The sequence below is a fragment of the Oenanthe melanoleuca genome, chromosome 1A, assembly GCF_029582105.1.
Source record: "Oenanthe melanoleuca isolate GR-GAL-2019-014 chromosome 1A, OMel1.0, whole genome shotgun sequence".
NCBI lineage: Eukaryota > Metazoa > Chordata > Aves > Passeriformes > Muscicapidae > Oenanthe > Oenanthe melanoleuca.
This window is the reverse complement of record NC_079334.1, coordinates 26363019-26382519: the sequence shown is the minus strand read 5'-3', so window position 1 is coordinate 26382519 and position 19501 is coordinate 26363019. Positions and strand designations below refer to the sequence as shown.

Genomic DNA, 19501 nt, shown 5'->3' with positions numbered 1-19501 from the left:
AATTATGTACCTACAAGATACTTTAAATGAGACAAAACACACGAGGCAGAGTTTGGCCCTTACACAACATTTTTGTGCTAGTTACCATCAACTGTGACAGACAGCAAGAAAGGAAATTCTAATATTCAATGGTTTTGTCTTCCAACTAATATGTTTTATTATGTTTTCCTTTTATGTTTTTCTTTCTTTTGTTTAGATGTTGATCTCAAGCTGCACCTGCCTGTGCCTCATGCAGCAGTCACTGTGTTGCAACAGGGCTTTGCACCATTTCTCCAGCCTGGGACACAGTGAGAACTGTTTCCAGCATAGAACTACACAGCTGCTTTATCTTATGCTTGATGACTATGGTTACTGGTAGCCCTTGGTCTGCTCTGGGACTCAGGCACTAATCAGAGGCAGAGATGTAGTATCTCCTATACCTGAAGGAAGAGCAGAGCCTTTTGGCTGTGAAGAATCAATAACATATGATATCAGGCTTCTCTCCATGTAGAGGTTGTCCTAAAAGTTCATATAAACTGACATTATAGTTGATTTCAGAAGTCACAGCAAAGCTACAATCATCAATCTTCTATAAGAGAAAACAACTCACTTTCAGACACGTAACTCACATGAAAATTCCACTGGCAGAGCTGTAGTGTCAATGTCTTCACTGTAACGTTACAAGCTTCACTATAACAGCACAAATTTACTCTCATTCCAAATTACCCTGCAGTGCAGTCCACATTAAAGTTTCTGGTTCCCCTTGTGTGGACATCTAATCAAACTGAATCATGTAAATGAAGATTCAAGCAAAAGTGATAATTAAATAAAAAACTGTGTTATTTTAGAATAACTTACTAACTATAAGGGTTTCCTTATTTTATGTCTAATTCAGCTGGAGCATGTGGAAAAAGTAAACTGTAGGTATCTCTACAGGAAGTACTGTCTCTAGGCACTTTAAAAGCAAAGATGTGTGCTTTGTAGCTATAAACTCCCAAAATATATTTTTAAATGTCAGCCAGCCTTCTGAAGGCAAACACAAGCATGCTGATTGAATACCATGTTAAAGACAATGGCAAAATAAATGGAAGCAAAGGGTACAGTCAAGCCAGCTACAGGCATGAAAGGTGTAGTCATTAACAGCACTTGAGTGGATCTGTGGTGCAAATTGCTTTTCTGCATTCTCCTTGATGTACAAGGACAAGTACTATATAATGTATTTGGGAGGAGCTACTGCTATAAATTACTCAACTTACATTAATTAATTCAATCTCCCATATTTTTTTCACAAGGTCCATCGATGTATAGCCATTAATTAGAAAGGATTTGGTATAGTCACCCAGTTCAATGGAATCCAGCCATTCAGCTACAGAGGAGGGGTTGTAACCATCATGACCGATCTGCTTCATCTGGAAAACAAGGAGGAGCAAAAATTACTGGTCATACTCATCAAACACCTTTCAGAAGAGGAGTTACATGTGCTATTTTCTTTGGGTCAGTTATCTTATTCTCTGATCAGCAGTCTTTTAATGGTTAGTACAACATGAAACAATTTTGTGTTTAAGCAGAATAGAACTTAGTTTTTGATGCATCTTTTTCTTATGGATGCTTGCCTTTTACACTAGAGTATACCAAGACTGTAGCGAAAGTTCAATTCTTTCTAGACATCAGAGAATCCATAAATGGGAAAAGACAAAGGAGTAAAAGAGACATTAATATCTTTACTGCCCAAAAATGTCAGATTTTCAACTCAAATTTCATAGAAGGGGAAGAAATTAAACTGAGAAATGGTTCTTTTGGTATCATACTGCAAATGAAATATATGGTCTTGGTTGTATTATTCCTAATTTATCTCTTCTCCAAGCCTATATATTATTTTATAACAGCTGAACCTGCCCTATATTTTTCTGTCCCCAGGGAAGGTTTAAAAAAAGTCTCTTTACCTGCTCACATTTTTCATGGCACTCCTGGGAATTTAGCATGTTTTAGATTGCTCACTGTCTGTTAAGTTGCCTGAGATTGGACATATGAATCAGGTATTATCAGAATGGAATTGACAGAATAACATACACAGGAGTGCACCACTTGCATGTATATTGAAACACAGCCACCTAATGTCATAAACCTTATTTTCATAAAAAACTAAGAAATACCACTAGCATCTAATTTTTCTGAATTTTGTTAAGCTGCCAGGAAGTAAAAGCTGCAATTTCTCTTTCACAACTGCCTCTCAGAGACACAAGTGAAGACTTTCTAGACGGTCATTAAAGCCATTAAAGATAAAAGCCTATAAAGCCTCTACCTAGGCAGTTTGTTATGCCACACTGTTTAAATGAATTTTAAAGTAATCTACAATAGTGGCAAAAATAGAAGTAGAATGAGGTAGAAAAAAATTACAAAATAACTTCAATTTTCAACAGCATTCTGCACATATCATCTTTCTATGGAAGTGTAACTGTTACTAACTTGATAATGCACTGAACTGGGAAATTGTTAAGAAGCTTAGGAGAGTTTTGCATAGGTTTTCCTGACTGTGCAGGGTGACTGTGAATAGTAAAAGCCAGTCTCCCATTTTTGCCTGCTAATATACACTCTGACTTCATGAAAAACAATGGAAGTGTGACAGAAACATAATGCTTTGGGCTTAAATTTGAAGTGAGTGACAAAGTAATTTAAAAACGAGAGAATTCTGATCTTAATATCTTGCCTGAACCAATTTATTTCTCACAGTTTATTTGAAGTACAATTTAAATTCAGAGCAGAGAAAAAAAATTAAAGTCTGCATTTGAAAGCCACAGCAGTGTTTGTCAATCTGTCCATTCAAATGCAGAAAGCCAGCATGTCAGGGTCTTGATCTGGGCTTGCTGCAGTGCCAGAGAGGAGTGATGCAAGCACACTGCAAAGTGAATATGAGAGTTTACTCGTAGTCTTCTGCTGCAGATGTTTGGTATAAAATATTAATTGCAGTATTTAAATGATGTAATGAAATCATTATTTTAAATCATAAAAGAAAGACAACAGAAATCACATCATTAGCAGTGGAAATCATAGCCTTTCAGCTCACTGCTGTAACAAAGGACCAGAAAGAAAGAGCTCGGTTTTGTTGTTGAACTTGACATTTTGGAATTTACTTTCATCCTAATTTAGGAAGAAATTATTCTATGTCAAAAAGCATGGCAATGTCTTCTTTCTTTGTCACTGAGACTTACATCAGATTGACAGTAGTCTGTCCAGCAGACTGCAAAATGCTGGAGGATCCTGGGAGGCCTGGCTCCTAGGAAACTTATTTCAGCATCCGATTTTAAAAAGGGTATGCTTCAATAGCAGACACTCAAAAAGCAAGAACCTGATAAATGGAAGAAGAAAAATCTAGTATAGAGAAGACATGAAGGCATGCAGGCCCACAGGGAACACACAAGTTTCAGAAAATACAAGGTATTTTTGTTTCCTTTCTCTAACAAAGAAAACTGAAAACAATTTTCTGCAAAAACAATTTTCAACATATCCAGATGGGGCATGTTATGCAAATTATTTCTTATGTTTATTACTATTTGATCTTTACATTTAATAGATTCTGATTTTAATTCTTTTTTTTTGGCCTCCTGATTTGAGAAAACCCACACAGTCTGGTCTGCACTTTTGGTAACCCATCAGCCTCTATGAAAAGTAAACACAACATGGCAAGTTCCTAAATTCTCAATTCCCACTGGAGATCTCTATCAAAAGAATTGCTAAAATTGATATTCCTCTACTACAGCAGAGTTGCAAAGGGCTGCAGGTAACTAAATGCAGGTGAACAATGCAATAAACAAGAGGCTGGATCAACTGAAATGGATGTGACAATTTCAGTCTTTGGATTTGGTGCCAATAGACAAAGCTGTTATTGGGTCACTCAACAGCCTATATGAAGATACACAGGTCTGTTGTAGGGCAGCAGCTGATTCTGCAGGCATTTCCCCCCTGCCTGTCCCAGAGTTTTGTCTGCTGGTACAGCTGCTTAGCCTTGGATCAGATCTGTGAGAGGAAGAGCAGTGAGAGGTCTGGCCAGGGCTTTAGCCAGACCCCACCTTCTGCAGGAGCTGCATGTGAGCTCAGGTCCATGTGCTGACACTTGCCTGAGCTATGCTGTAGGTATGCCTGTGCCCAGCCCACATTTGTTCATCCTCAACCACTGACTCACCCTCTGAAGTGACCTTGTCCTGTCCCCATCCCTGTGAATGTCCTGTGGATTTGCCCTGGGATGTGGCTGCTCACAGTCAGTGCCACTGTGCCCTTGCCCTACTCATCTCGTCCCAGTGCTCCCTGCCCACTGCCTCCCTGAGCTCCCAGCCCACCTGCCCTGGCAGGACAGTTGCTACTATCATAGAAAATTAGTCTCAGAACTAGAATATTTGTTATCAGCTCCAGCACAAAACCAGTATTTTGTTTTGTCATGAACTGAGAACAACCCTCTTACCTAAAACAGGCATTCTAAAATGTGTCTAAAATGAAAATTAATAAAATTTCAGTTCTGTCCTCTTGTACGGAAAATCTCTGTCTTTCAATAATATCAACTTTATTAACTGTCATTCATAGTTACCTGAATGTTTTCCTTTCAAATAATTACTAACAGACATATTGGTTATCTAGATGTGACAGTATCATTAATAGCATCTGCTTTTCATATAAAATGTTATGAGTTTTCAAATTAAAACACTTTGGTATATCTGTCTGGAAGTGCTGCCCTTTTACTTTGTCAGAGATTCAGCTTAGTTGCATCTTACCCTGGTCTTCATTAGCAGGTCATGGCTCTTAGACTGTATCTTTTCTTCTATACTGCACTATTATCTTGGACTCCTCTCACAGATCATTTACACCCTGTAGGCTTCCTTGTGGATTGATATTTCTTGAAAGAATAACTCCCTCCTACCTACTGAGTGTATTTCCATGCATATTTCAATCATTTTGCACCAGCTACAACACAGGCACCAGTGGTGTCAAACATCCAAGTGAGGTGCACACTGTTTGACTCAGATCAATGTAAAATCTCTGAGCTGCAAGTCATGACAGTGTTTCAAATATTAGCTGCTCATAAATAGGGGCACAACTGTTCTTCCACAGACACTCCTACCAGTTCATTCAGTTGTTTAGAGAGCAATACCAATGTTAGCTTTTTCTCTGCAGAAGATTTTCATTTCCTGACTGTGAAAAAGGCTAGGAATTGAAGCCCAAAGGATTTAGAGAAAAAGAAATGTTTAAGAGAATATGATTCAAAGAAAGTATGGAAGAAGATACAAACCATATGAGATTTCTCTCCTAGGGCCTATTGATATATCATCAGTATCACTTCCCTGGAAATGAATAGAAGGCAGAATCCAGAGAAAGCTGTTTCTCACAATAAAATAGCAATGTCAAATAGTCTCCTGATGGGTTGAGAAATCCCTCACAAGAGACCACCTAAACAACAGATTTTTAAAAAAGTATATCACTGCTGTGTCAATAGAGCATTTTACATGAGGATAAAAGGTACTTGAGGTTTTTGTCTCTCAAATGGGACCAAATAAACACAAAAGGAGCTTCAAAGTAATCACACATCCACTACAAACATCAAGGTAAATTCAGGAGTATGGACTGTTACCAGTTTTCTCTGATCTTCCCAGACAGATGAGGAATTAATACCATGTTCTCCAAAGGTAATATCACTATCAGGTGGAGCTTAGTGTATGTATAAAAATCAAGCTTTTTATGTGCTTTGAAAGGAGGATGAGATTACCTGACTTTCACAGCATTTTAAATGATGGCTATGATTACTGTGAACTTATGCCTGTGTTCATTTGGGAGAAAGAGCTTTTTAGCAAGCATATGATGGTTTCTTTTACACTGCTGGCTCATTCAAGACCTTTAAGCAGCATTTTTGGGAACTTATATGAAACTATCAACTACTTAGCTAAGAAATTTTAGGTGGTTGTAATGGGGGATCTATCAGTTCTTTTTTGTTTCCTGTCTTAGTCAGTTGTCTGTTATATATTATGTACTTTACAAATGTGGTCAGTTAGAGTCATGTTGTTGGATGAGGAGATCATTCCTCCTCTGGAAAAGGCTCAGAAAAGTGACACTTCTGAAGTCCAGAGAGCCTGGCTGGAATAGGAGCAGCACATGGAGCTGGTGCCTGCAGTGCCTGGGCAGAAACTGAGCCTGCAGTCAGGGGCAGAGGGGCAGTTTTCACATGGGATGAGCACAAATGATGAAGGACCTGAGGAGACTTTGTACGTGCTGCTGGTGAGAAAAGCACTGAGTGAAACAGTCTGCCTGCAGAGACACAGCAACTGAGAAAGAACTGTAAATAAACTTCTTGAGTTTCTATCCCATTACCCTGCCACATATTTTAAAAGTTAGTTATTCAGGCTTGTGTTCTGATAATGTTTGACTTTTCTGTCCACTAATAAAAAGCCTCTTGTCTTGTGGAGCTGCTAGAAAAAGACAGTACAGGCACATTCACTTCACAGCAGTGCCTGATTCAGGATCTTGCCTCAATGAAAGGTTCACAGTACCCCTGAGTTCAGTGTTCCCTACCTAAGATTGTCAGAACTGAAGCAGGCATCCTTTCTGTGATTTTTTCAGTTGGAATCCGTATTCCAAATTTAAAGGAAAACAGGTGCATATCTGGGGGCCTTTGTGTTTTTTTTTTTTTTTCTTTTTTTTTTCTGGAGAAATGTAAACAGTTCCACATCAAGAAGAATGAAGAAACCTCCTAGTTCTTCATCAGTACAATATATGGGACAAGGGAATAACAGTTGTCATTCAGAGATAATGTATGCAACAGTTTGGACATATCCATTGCATAAAATGCAATCTTAAGAAGATCTAAATCTGAAATTTGTGGACCAAGTGGAAGCTGTAACCTTTGATCTCATGGGAAAGTTTAAGTCAGCTCCTTCAGGTTGTCATCTTAGTCTGGTTATCAAAAAAGGGGATAGCACTTCCTCTCATGTAGCATATTTCCTTGCCTGCTGACTATTCTCACAGCAACCAGTAGATATTTGTGGAGCCAGTCACAAATAAGAAAGTATAAAAGAAGTAAGAAGGTAAGTAAGACATCCTGTATGGCAATGATGGCAGAACCACCAGCATGCTATTGTTATCTACATGATACAGATAAATATCAGCATGTTATGTCTGGAGTGGCTCTCTGGTAGGCTCAGATAAGAAGGAAAATGTTTGTGATACTGCTTTCATCAGGCAGTTTTGAAGCACATGTCTGGAGAGGACATTGGGTCTGCAGGACCAGTCTGAAGCTGGTCTGAAGAAAACACCTTAAGCTGTAGCTTGCATGTATCTAACTGCTTCTACAGATTCATTCTTATTGTGCTGCATTCATTAAATAACATAGGCTACTCATTTGTATTTCAGACTTGAAAAATTCATGTGTTGCATTGGATTCTAATGCATTTTCTATCCTTATGGTTAAAGGTCTTGCAAGTGGTGCAGTGAGCATGTGAGTGGCCTCCCTTCAAACCAGGAAAGTAATTCCCAGAGGCATAAGAAGCAGGGAAAACAGCAGAATAGAAAGCACATCCTTTGAATCCCTTTTTTCATCTTCACTTCCAGCAGACCAGAAACAAGGAGTCACAGAAAGAGCCATCGACATTTTGCAGCATCTCCTAGTTTGAAAACTGTTTTAGGAATGGAAGTGCTAAATGAGAGGTAATTAAACACCAGGATTGAAATCAGCTTGCTGAGCTCTGGGGTGTCTAAGGCAATAGCAATACAGCAACAGCAAACACATGATGTGATATTTCCCTGTTACATACCCAGCATAGTTAATGAGCACACGCACAGTCGCTCTGTTTTCCTAAATGCCAGACTCACTGTGCTTGCACAAGAGTGTTACATATGAGTAATAAGTCCAGCACTTTTTGGAAGCAGAACTTTATCACTCTTACAGCACCATTTGCAGACAGGATGTACTCATAGCCTGCTCAAATCCTACTTCTTGTCTAGTTCTGCACAGCACCCAAGAAAAGAGGCTGGCTGCCTGCACATCACTGCTATTCCCAAACCTGCTTTGTGCTGAGACCTCTCTATGCAGGATGGAACAAGCTGCTTTAAGAATAGCTCTGAAGCCAGGAGAAAGCTGCTCTCAGCTAACATCTTTCTTCCATCTGTCAAATGAAAGCATGTGTTCCCATTATATGCTGGGAGAAGGAGCCATACACTGAGCATCCCACACAAAACCAATCCTTTTTCTCAGATCAATTCTGAGATAAATTATTATAATTGTAATTTAAAAAAAAACCCCAAACCACATTTTGAGGAACCCACTGAGAAGTCACCTGCACATAGTTTTGGGATGCCAAAATAGATGGCAATGCTCCTTAGGTTTTCTATGTAACTTAAGAGTGACTAAAGTTTTATGTCATGACTGTTATTACTTTCTTAGTCAATTAAGCATACACTGCACACAATTCCTTTCTCAGTATTAATTTTTTTCTCAAGGTATTTGCAGCTTCAGTATCTTTTTATGCTATCTCCACCTCCCAGCATATCTGCACTTCCTTTCAATAAACCATATAAAATCCTCCTCCAAACATTTATAGATTTCATTTTTCATACAAAAATCTTAAATGCAATATTAAACTCTGCTATGAAATTTGCTCTGAGATCGATGTCATGTATAAAATACTTCCATTTCAAGAATTAATTTTGCAAATGATATTTCCACTAGACTGTCTTATATTATTAAAATAAGCCATGAAGTGCTCTAGTTAATATTAAGGTGAAACTTGAATAACTTACATTGGTACAGGACAAGAATCAGAGCTATAAGCTCTAATGCAACAAAAATAGAGAGCATTTTGCAAAGAAGCATTCCATATCAAAGGTTTCAACCCTAACTACCAACATCATTTTTCCCTCTTATGAAATACGGAATATAATGGAATATATTTTGAGAAATCTAGGTAAATATACCTTTTTATACCAGTTAAACACTGTATAAGAGACTACAATGATAAATTAATCTATATTTGGCCAAAATGTGGGTATTTTTCACTATTTAAAACCACTTCAAGCTCTTGAGAATAGTTCCTAAGCAGGATACTGGTATTTGGCATCTAGAAATTCATCACTCTTTAGGAAGGCAGCAATTATGAGTAAAAAAATCTCAGCTCCTAAATACCTATTGCATTTCCAGACCGTAGAGATGAATACGTATCAAAACAACAAAAAGAGCTTTTAGAAAAGGCATTTTAAAACCTTGACTATATATTTGTTGCTTGATTTTTACCCTTTAAATTTATTTGGTACTGCCTGGGGCTTTAAGGAAACGTGGTTTTTAAAGTACTTAATTTCCACCTCAAAATAGGAGCTAAAAAGTATCTCAAGATAGGAAACATTATTAGCAAAACTAAAAAAACATCATCAGCAATGTCATTAAGTAAAAAAGGCATGGAGTCATCAAGATTTAAATTAAATGAGGAACAGAAAAGAGGTACACGTTCAAAACAAACAAACTAACAGAATTTTTATCTAATGAGATTCAAATTAGTGAGATTCCAATTACAGTTGGAGGTCTTAATATATTTAGATGGTATGCACTTTTATGAATGCAGGATGACAGAGCTGAACTTATCAGCACACAAATAAATATACAGCAATGTTTCATGGTTTGTTGCAGGATGTGAAAGTGTTTTATGTATTTAGCAAGCTGTTGTGAATACAAGGGTGCCTTACATCAGATAAAACTTCCCACGCTCCTAATTTTTGGGGTCTATAACCTGCCTTTAAAGGTACTCAGCTTATATAGGAAATTATGTCTTTTTACTTTGTAAGCTCTCTTACATTACTGAGTCATTTATGTGGAGAAAGATGATGCACAGCTTCAGCCTGCAACCACCTTTTTTTGGTGTAACACCCTTGCATCAAAGACATGTTAAAAATGTGGTCCTTAGGGATTGCCTTTTTAGCTCAACAGGGAAGAAGCTAAAAACTACCTCACCATTACTCAGCAAATGCTTCAAGCCATCCTGTGTTATTTAATTACCTTCGGTTCAGAATTCTTCTGAACAACTGCATAACCATCCTGAGCTCAACTGGTTTCAAGAGTTCCTCTAAATCTGGATTCTGTCTCACATCAAGCAGATTTTAAAAGGACTGCAGTTGTAGTTTTATAACAGAACCTGCTCTAAGCATTAGTAAACTCTCCAAAAGCAGACAATATTAACAATGTTTTCATAAACAACAGCACTGAGTGCAGATAGCACTAACATGATGATATATTAACAATCCATTCACTAATTTTGAAGAATGTAAACAAGACTACATGAAAGCTGATCTCTCTAAGAAGCACGAAAAACAGAATAAATATATCATCAGCTATGAGCTCAGCTAAAGATTGCAAATTTTTTGTTTGAATGATAGTATTGCTGAAAAAATCATAAATTCACAGATAAATCTTTAATATATTTTTAATTCATCAAATGCTACTTTTAATACTCTATTTCTTGTACCATTTATCTCACTTGTCTAATATGTATGTGGAAAATTATTATTTTAATGATATTTGGGGTTTCTGTGCATAGACTCACATTGAAATATATATGGCTTGACCTAACATCCCCAGATAAAGAAATTGCTTCACAACTTATGATTTTCCCATACAACAGAAATCCTTGTGCTCTTTTACAAGTCAGCCACCCAGGAAGCCTTGATGCATCAAAAAGTCCTTTCCAACAATATCTGCTTCATGATCTAAAATGAAAAATCCTTAATAACTCTTGTCATTCTCCTGTACTATGAAACTTCAAGTGGACTAATCTTTATTTACCTCGATTATTTCCCACATACTGCTACCAGAACACTCAGTGTACTTTACACTTGATTTTATTCCTGCATTAGTATTTTGCACGAAGTATCAGCATCTCAAGTGACAGCCTTCTGAGCCCTACTGGTGTCTGCTACTCGTTATTCATTCTCCTTATAAACTTTCCCAAATTAAAGTAGTAATTTACCATGCTAGGTCCACTATCTCTTGTTTGGAATGGTAATAGAAGCCTCCAGTAATACATTCTGGTATGCAGAATATTCTATCACTGATTTTAAAATCTAGAGTTTAAATTGGCTAGCACTAAAAATGATTGAGAAAATGGCTGCAAGCTTTTCTGTCTGCTGCTGCTGAGAAGCAAAATTCATATACATAGCAGAAAATTAAATCTGCAACCTGCAGGAAGTCTCTGTATCTCACACAAAAGGCAAGTATTAGGAAAACAATCTTTCCTCCAATGCTTATAAGAGTACTTATATAAGGGGCAAAATATTTCCTGGGCAATGGCAATGTTAAGGCAGGCATTCTGGGATTCATGAACAGCCTTATTTACACATATGTAATAGAAGTCTATAAATAGGCTGAAAGGCCAAAAGTAATTCAAATACATTCTAAACAGTCATAATGTCAAATTACAGATATTATTTTTCTTTGCTTTGTCAACTACATCTTTACAAAGGGAGCCCAACATTGACATTATTTCATGCCATATTTGGATATGCCAAAAATATGTCTACAAAACCAGTAGAGTTACATTTATCTCCATTTGAAAAAGTGTTTTAAATAATGTGAATACTCCCTCACTTGTTTAATAACAGAAACTATACCTTTGGGAGAAGCTGGATTGCTTGGAGTATTCTCTGTCTGTGCCCAGAGTTAAGGATTCCTATTTCCAAGAGATCCTGGTCCTCCATCACGTTGCTTCCCTAAAAATGGGGAAAAAAGGTGGAATAAAAATTTAAAAATTAACAGATGCCCTCAATAGCCTGAAACAGTCCCTTCTGTCACATTTGAAAGAGAACATTTTGCTTAACTTATAGCAACTGACAAGAATAATAAATTACTGATGATTGCATTTATTTTCACGATAACAAAATATGGTGGAAGGTGCTTGACCCCGTGGACTATTGCTGCACTGCTGGCAGCACTGCCAGTGGAAAAACTGTAGCTCTCACTCAAGCCAAATACCAGATGTGAACACTCTTTCATTTGGAAACAAGGGCATGACTACAAAATTGTTCAGAAACTCTCCTTTCAATTCACCTCCTACCTCACCTGGCTATTTATGATGTTCATTTTGCTTGAGACTGAAAAAAACCCAACACAGAATAAGATGAGGAGGGTGGATGAGGATGAAAATTATTTAGTTCATTGATAGTAAAATGATGAAGAAAGGGACTGGTATCAACAAACTATGCAGTCTCCATCCCCCTAAATTTAACTGTACCAGTTCAATCCTAACTCTACTTGTCACTGCTTTTATCTTCCTGCTCGTGGGCAGGTCAAATAGCTCCAAAAATTCAAATAGCTGAAAAAGACCATCTGTTCAAATAATACACAAAATAGTTGCCCAGGAAAGTTAATGAAATAAACCTCCACAATTCAAGCATCTCTTCTTAGGAGCTGCTAGCAGTAGGAGCTACACAAACAGGACAATACAATTTCTAAATTCAAGGAGTCTGACACCACCTTGTAAGCTCAGCATTTGAAGGTCAATGATCTAAAGAGCTGGCAGTGACTATTAGAGGAATCACTGGAGGTACAATAGTGGCTCAAAAGGGGAATTGCAAACAGGGATCAAGTCAGGATTGCTGGCAATCTTGTATTCTTTTTTGACCTCATCATTTCGGAGAAAACCAGCATTTAAAAAATATATTTTATTTCTATAAGTTTCTAACAATTACAGTGGAAAACAAAACCTGAAAAAACAGATTACCTGTCCTGATCTCTTAGCCCTGTTGTAGTCTCATGACACAAATTGCCTATAAGCAAAAATTCTTACTTGTACTCATTTAATTTGATAATGAAATAGGATTTATATGAGCAAATCCAAGAAAACTTCATCTCTACCTTTCCATTTGGCTTGCTGCTTCTGACTTAGCACAGTTCTTAAGCAGTGGCAAAATGAAAAGCAAATAGGCACATAACAGAACATGCTTAAATACTTTGCTGAGTCAGGGCTTAATAATGGCTATGACTTCTTTCTGAATATAAAAATCTCCTGTCCTAAAGCAACATGAATTTCTTTCAAAAATCACCCTGGAATGCAGAAAACTTCACTCTGTTCAGCTGCTAAATCTTCAGTCTTTTCAGATGGACTGATTAGTTTACAGATGTACCCCTGAGGACTCCCAAGTGCTGCTCCACAGAGCACCCTGCAAAATCGAGGTGATGTCTTTTTAAGGGAATCAAGGAAACCTTGCCCAGCTATTATATTTTAAATTATTTTACAGTAAGTGGTATGATTTAAGACTACAAGTCTGCAAATCATACCCTGAAACAATCTGTGTGCAGCATTCAGAAGAGGGCAGGCAGAAAGCTGCTCTACAAGGAGCTGTGCAATGATGCCAGTTTAAGTAGATCATGGTGTAAGAATGCATGTAGCACGGGCTGGCAAACAGTGATAGTGATTAGCTGGGGGTAATACCCCCTTCATCTCCCTGGTAAACACATAAAAAATACAATTTCCTCTTCCTGCCTTTCTCTTTTAAGCAACCAAGAGGAAGCTGCAAACTGACAGGAAAAACTCTTGAAAAAAGCCATCCATTTTGGACTGGATTCTCCAGCAGCTGGAAATAGCTAGCATAAATGGACTTAAGGAAACTGAGCCAACTGAGGATCCAGTCCAAAACAAAGGCTATACATTTCCATTCATTTTAATAAATGCATCTATTTTGTTTGCAGCTACTGCTTTCACTTAATTGAACTGTTTTTTAGATTTCACCTTCATTGCTGCATGTTGTTTACACACAACCACGGTGTACTCATCACTGTTTACTGGTGCCAGTAACCTTGGCATACAGCTTCAAATATTGCAATGTTTAAAACTCAATTAAACTAACAGGCACAGGGAAAATATTTGCACATAGTTGCTGCATCACAGAGAAAGCATTATTTTATTAATTCTTTGCCATTGTTTTTTCCCTTAAGTATTATTTAATGTATTTTTGTAAAGTATGTCAAGGTTACAAAAGCAAATATTTAAAGCTCAGGAAAGCCTGGAATTCATGTTGCCTCCTCATTCCCAGTTTAATAAGGCAACAATCTTGTCTTGGAATATGCTAAGCTTTTACAGCTTTGCTGTGTCAATGTTAAGTGTCAACAGTAGCAGACATGCATCTCTCCTGTAAATCTGATTTTATTGTCTTCTGCCATGGAGCTAAAACAACTTTTCATCTTTCCTCAAAAGCAAACCAGGAAAATTTAGATACTCAGTATAATCCACTACTGCTTAGCATAGAGGAATAAACTCATAGTAGTAGAAAGCTGGTATCTGATTTGCAGAAATCCTGTGAAGAAAAAGAAACAGCCTGTCCCTCACAGTCCTATCTCCCTATCTTCTCCCATTGCCCCCTTAATCCTATTCCCTGATTTTTTTTTACCTGATTATTCCTCTCATGCTCCTCCAGTCTCTTCCCATAGGCTCCTACATTGAGAGTGAAGAAAATCTAACTTCCTTCTGCAGCAGAGTAGCTACAAGGGGAGAAATTTTCTCTCTGATCTTGGCTTCCATCTATTATAAACTGGGCCAAATGTAACCTCAATTAACTTTATGGAGATGACATGGTAAACGTAATTAAAATGAATGTGAATGCAAGACTGTCTTGCCACATTATTTCATCCTTAAAATAATTGAGCTACATTAGTTGAAATATTCACCAAAAAGAAATTATCCTAATAAACACCTAGAGAATTTGAGTCCAGAGATTTAACTTTTATATGCTTATGTACAAAACAGGTTCTTATAACAGGAAATATAGGAGAGCAATCTCTACTGAGCTTTCTGTAATGAAGACATAAGAGGCTTTGTGATACTGCAGTTTCTTAAGTCTATAGGAAAACTTAGTTGGAAGGAAAACTTGGAATTAAAGCCATAAAAACACATGAAAACTGCTTATACAAGAACAGATTCAGATCTCATTCACTTTAGCTTACAGTGTTGAAATTCCTGTCTTATCAATGCATAATAGTCTTATGAACTGGCAAGATCCTTCTTCTGAAGTTCCAATTAGGAAAGAATGTATCTGAAACCCTCCAGGCCCCAGATGTGTGGTTCTGCACAACTGCCATCCTTTCCCCTGTAAGCACACACAGGAAGCAAATCTCCTGAGCAAGAAGGCAGTAATTTCACAGAACAGTTGGGCTCAAGAAAGAAGGAAAAACTGCATGTAGAAGACTGGAGGCCTATGAAAAACAACATAATTTTAAAAACCCAGAAATTTTGCCAAATTATGAGATAGTTCCTATAAATGAGTTCAGAACAAAATGCATAATGATACATTATGAGATAAAGATGTCACTGGTGTTTATTTGGGTTATTCAATATAAAATCACCTCTGGCATTCCCCACCTAAATACAGCCTTTCCCAAAAATTCTGTATTAGACCTAAGCACCCATATGCATTTTACCTTCTGCAGGAACAAAAGAACTCTGAAGATTTGTCCCTGAAGATAATAAAATAGAGTGATTGAAGAACATATTAGAGTGGCAGGCATGACTGTATGTTTCACATTCCTCCTTCTGTACTTATGTTTTTAATCTTCCTTCACATATTTTCTGTGCTGGAGAACTATAACAAAAAATTCTAGTGTCTGGTTCTGTCACCTAAATAAAATAGTACAGAAGCTTTAAAATAGCTGGCAGATGTATCACTAGACTTATCTGGAAATTCAGCCACTGAAGTTGGAAGAGATGAACTGTGGGGAACAAAAAAACTGACTGAAAAAAAAATGAGAAAGAACAAACTGACTTTGAATTTAAAGCTTTCTTTCTCCCCTGCAAAGGAAAAAGACTTACATAAGAAATAGAAGATTTGGAGGACTTTTGGCATTAGGCTGGCAATGCCAACTTAACCAATTCTTTTGTATTTATCTGTGTCAGCAGGGGAGGAAAATTAGTAAATCTGGTACCTAAAGCAGTGTAGGAGCCACTGATCAACAGATGGAGTCAAAGTCAGACATTGCAGAGCAGACATTACTGAGACCAATATCAGCTGGAGATACCAAGTGCTACTGAAGATGAAAACAACTTATGGTAATGTTTTATGTTTCTGATGTACTGGAAACTGGTTTGACAAAGGAGACAAGTAGTGTGGGTAAGGAAGGATGACTTCTGATGGAAGTACAGGGTGGATGGGACATGATGAGATACATTGCATCACTGTCAATGTGAAGGGAGCACTTCACACTCTCCTTTGCCCCTTCCCAGCTATCCATGTAGCAATCTGCTGCATCATCAACATAGTGAGATCAGAAGAGACTCTGAGGAGCTGGTACAGGTGGCACCCAGCACAGAGCAGTGGGTGGATCATGGTGTATGTGTGTGACAGACAAGGTCTGGTGCGTGTTTGAAGTGCCTTGCCAATGTCCCTTCCAAAGTGAACTGCACTGAGCCTCATCCTGATGGACTGAGACCTGGCACTGCAGGAGCACAGCTGGGGCATTTCAGTGGAGCTGGGCAGCAGGCCTCATACTTCAGCTTACAGAGCTGCTGGACATATGGCCTGGCACAGAAAAGAAAATCTGCTGGGTTTTACAATTAGCTGGAGTGTACCAGAGTACCATTATTCCTCACTCAGGTAAGAGAGGTGGGAGCAGGGCAGGAGCAGATGGAAATGCTCTTCCATTACACATGGTTGGAGACTGAAGTCAGAGAGAGAAAACTGGGACCCAACAGCATCAAAGAGCTCTACTCTTTCTTACTTTCTGCCATCCCAAATGCATAGCTGGTGAGGAAGGGAGCAGATATCTGGTACCAATGGGAATGAGGACTGTTACAAAGCACATCCTCAGCAGCTCACTTAAACAAGCCTCCTCAGTCAGAATTGCTTTGTTTCTCACCCACCTAACTCTAATATCCTTCCAAACTGTATCCTCTTGAAATAGTGGATATCTAAACTGTCCTCTGGCTGGGAACAAATTAAAGACATCTCACAATGTAATTAAGAACACACTGAATAGCCAAGACTTTTCTTTTTCATAATCTAAATCATATGCCAAAAGGCTTTTTCAACACAACACAGTTTCCCCACATGAGAAAAGAATTTATTTCTTAGAAACTTGCAAGAAATGTAGTTTTCAGTAATGAGCATTACTTCTTATTAGTCCAAAAATTTCAGGCAATGTGTCACATATTTAATTTCCAAACAAGAACTGGCAAATGACCAGAATTTAGCAAGCTTCATTATAAGTGAAAAGGTTGCCTCACACTAGTATTTCCACTGTTAACATGAAAACAAGGTCTGTAAGAATGATTACTGAGTTAAATGTCAACTTGTACTTTCAGGTCTGAAAGACTTATCAGATTTCCTAAGATACTGCAGACATTATTTCATCTAAAAACCTGACAAGATTTTGTTAGAAAATCCCCTGCAGAAGCATGGAATTTTGTCTTGGGAGAAAGAGATTGATTATAAAATATGTTAGGAAGAAAGGACCAAGTGGGTTGCAAAACAATCATTTGATAACAATCTTCCAAAATTAATTTGCTGTAAAACTACTGATACTCGTTCTCAATCCTCACCTTGCTCTATTTCCAGTCTTTGCATTTATGACTTTCTTAGCAATTAAAAAACCCACAAAACCAGAGAAAACTGAGAGTCTTCCATGTCAGAGTCATTTAGAAGTAATAACAAACTACTACTGAAATGCTAACTAAAAAGCCATTTCACTCATAGATAAGGGTGAGGTGATAGCACTTCTGTGCACAAATTTGCAACTTGCATAAAAAGGGGTAAAAAATAAAAAGCAGGGCAAATTTAAAAAGAAGTTTCTACAGACCTGAGGCCCATATGACTTAAGCTTGAGAGATCTCTCTCTCTGGTTCACATTCAGCTTTTCCAGAAATGAACCTGAAGCAACCAGTGCCTTTCAAAAGCTTTTCAAATATTGACATTCAAATGATCTTATAGTCATAGACCTTTCACACAAAAGGAATAGTTAATTAAAGTGTAGTGGTAATTAAACAACATGGATAGCTGGGACAAGGATCCTTGTAGGAGGAATTTCTGCTATTTTTATCCTTTCTTCTTGTAGCACTGATTCATTACAACCAACACAATTGTCACACACAAATTAGCTGCACAGATAAGGTGGCAATTGAAAAAATTACTTCTGACGTCATACTTGGCCCACTTAATTACTAATGTGGACTCAACTCTGTCTACCTATTTAGTCATAACAATTCAATAATATAATTATTAATACTTACATAAATTACATCTTAATGCCTTGAATGTATATTGTAAAGATAATTTCACTTCATTTGAGTAATGAAAATTCCAGAGAGTCTTTATTGCACCATTATTCAGATTACTTGCTATAAATGCTGCTTAGCTTGGATGCTAAATTTCTCAAAGGACCCACTTAAAAAATCAATATTACTGTGAGCTAATTAACAGATGTTAGAAGTCTCAGAAAAATATTTTTTTCCTCCAGTAAGTGTGTAAGGCTGTGAAGTGCAGGAAGGGGCAAAGGTAATATTTTCAAATTTACCAAAATATTGAATACCTACTCTGCATGTACCATAGAGCTTTAACCAACTAACACTGGTGGTATTATAATAAATAAGGAGGTGATAATAAAATAACAAAGTAACTTTTGTAATAAAATTTGGTGGTGATTGCTGTGAGCCAACATGCCTTTACTAAGAGCAAATTGAGCCTGACAAATTTGGCAGCCTTCTGCAATGTGGTTACAGCACTGGTGGATAAGGAAGGGACAACTGATGTCCTCTACCTGGATTTTGCAAAGCATTTGACACTGTCCCACACAACATCCTTGTCTCTAAGCTGAGGAGGCATGGACTTGACAGATGTGCCTCTTGGTGGGTAAAGAATTGGCTGGATAGTTGCACTCAAAGACTTGTTGTCAATGACTCGATGTCCAAGAGGAGAGCAGTGGTGTCCTCAGGGACTGGGACTGTTCACGATCTTTGTCAGCACCATGGACAGCAGGACCGAGTGCACCCTCGGCAAATCTGTCAACAGCAGTTGACACCGAGGAAAGGGATGCCATCCACAGCGACCTTGACAGGCCTGGGAGGTGTGCTCATCTGAACCTCATGAAGTCCAACAAGGCCAAGGGCAAGGCCCTGAACGTGGGTCAGGGAAATCCCAAGCACTAACACAGGCTGGGCAGAGATTGGATTGAGAGCAGCCCTGAGGAGAAGGGTTTGGTTGACATGACTGGGCAATGTGCAATCACAGCCCTTAAAACCAACCACGTCCTGGGCTGAATCAAAAGAACTGTGGCCCAGGTCAAGGGAGCTGATTCTGCCCTTCTACTCCCACCTGGAAAGTTTCATCCAGCTCTGAAGCCCTCAGCACAAGAATGACAGGGACCTCTAGTCCAGAGGAGGGTCATGAATATGATCACAGGGCTGGAATATCTCTTCTATTAAAGTAGGCTGAGAAAGTTAGGGTTGTTCAGCCTAGAGAAGAACTATGTGATCTTTCAGGTCCCTTCTAACCCAACCTATTTTATAATTCTATAATTTTGTAA

At 38.0% G+C, this 19501-nt stretch overlaps 1 protein-coding gene across 3 annotated transcripts in view; it reads right to left on the bottom strand.

Moving 5' to 3' along the window:
• The window catches only part of ANKS1B (ankyrin repeat and sterile alpha motif domain containing 1B), a 398734-nt gene that overhangs the window by 148020 nt on the left and 231213 nt on the right, over positions 1–19501 (bottom strand). For all 3 annotated transcript variants that reach the window (XM_056481972.1, XM_056481971.1, XM_056481973.1), the window contains 2 exons: positions 11608–11706; positions 1236–1388 (listed from right to left, as the gene is read on the bottom strand). In XM_056481972.1, the coding sequence (XP_056337947.1) occupies positions 1236–1388; positions 11608–11706 (252 nt within the window). The remainder of the gene's footprint in view (positions 1–1235; positions 1389–11607; positions 11707–19501) is intronic.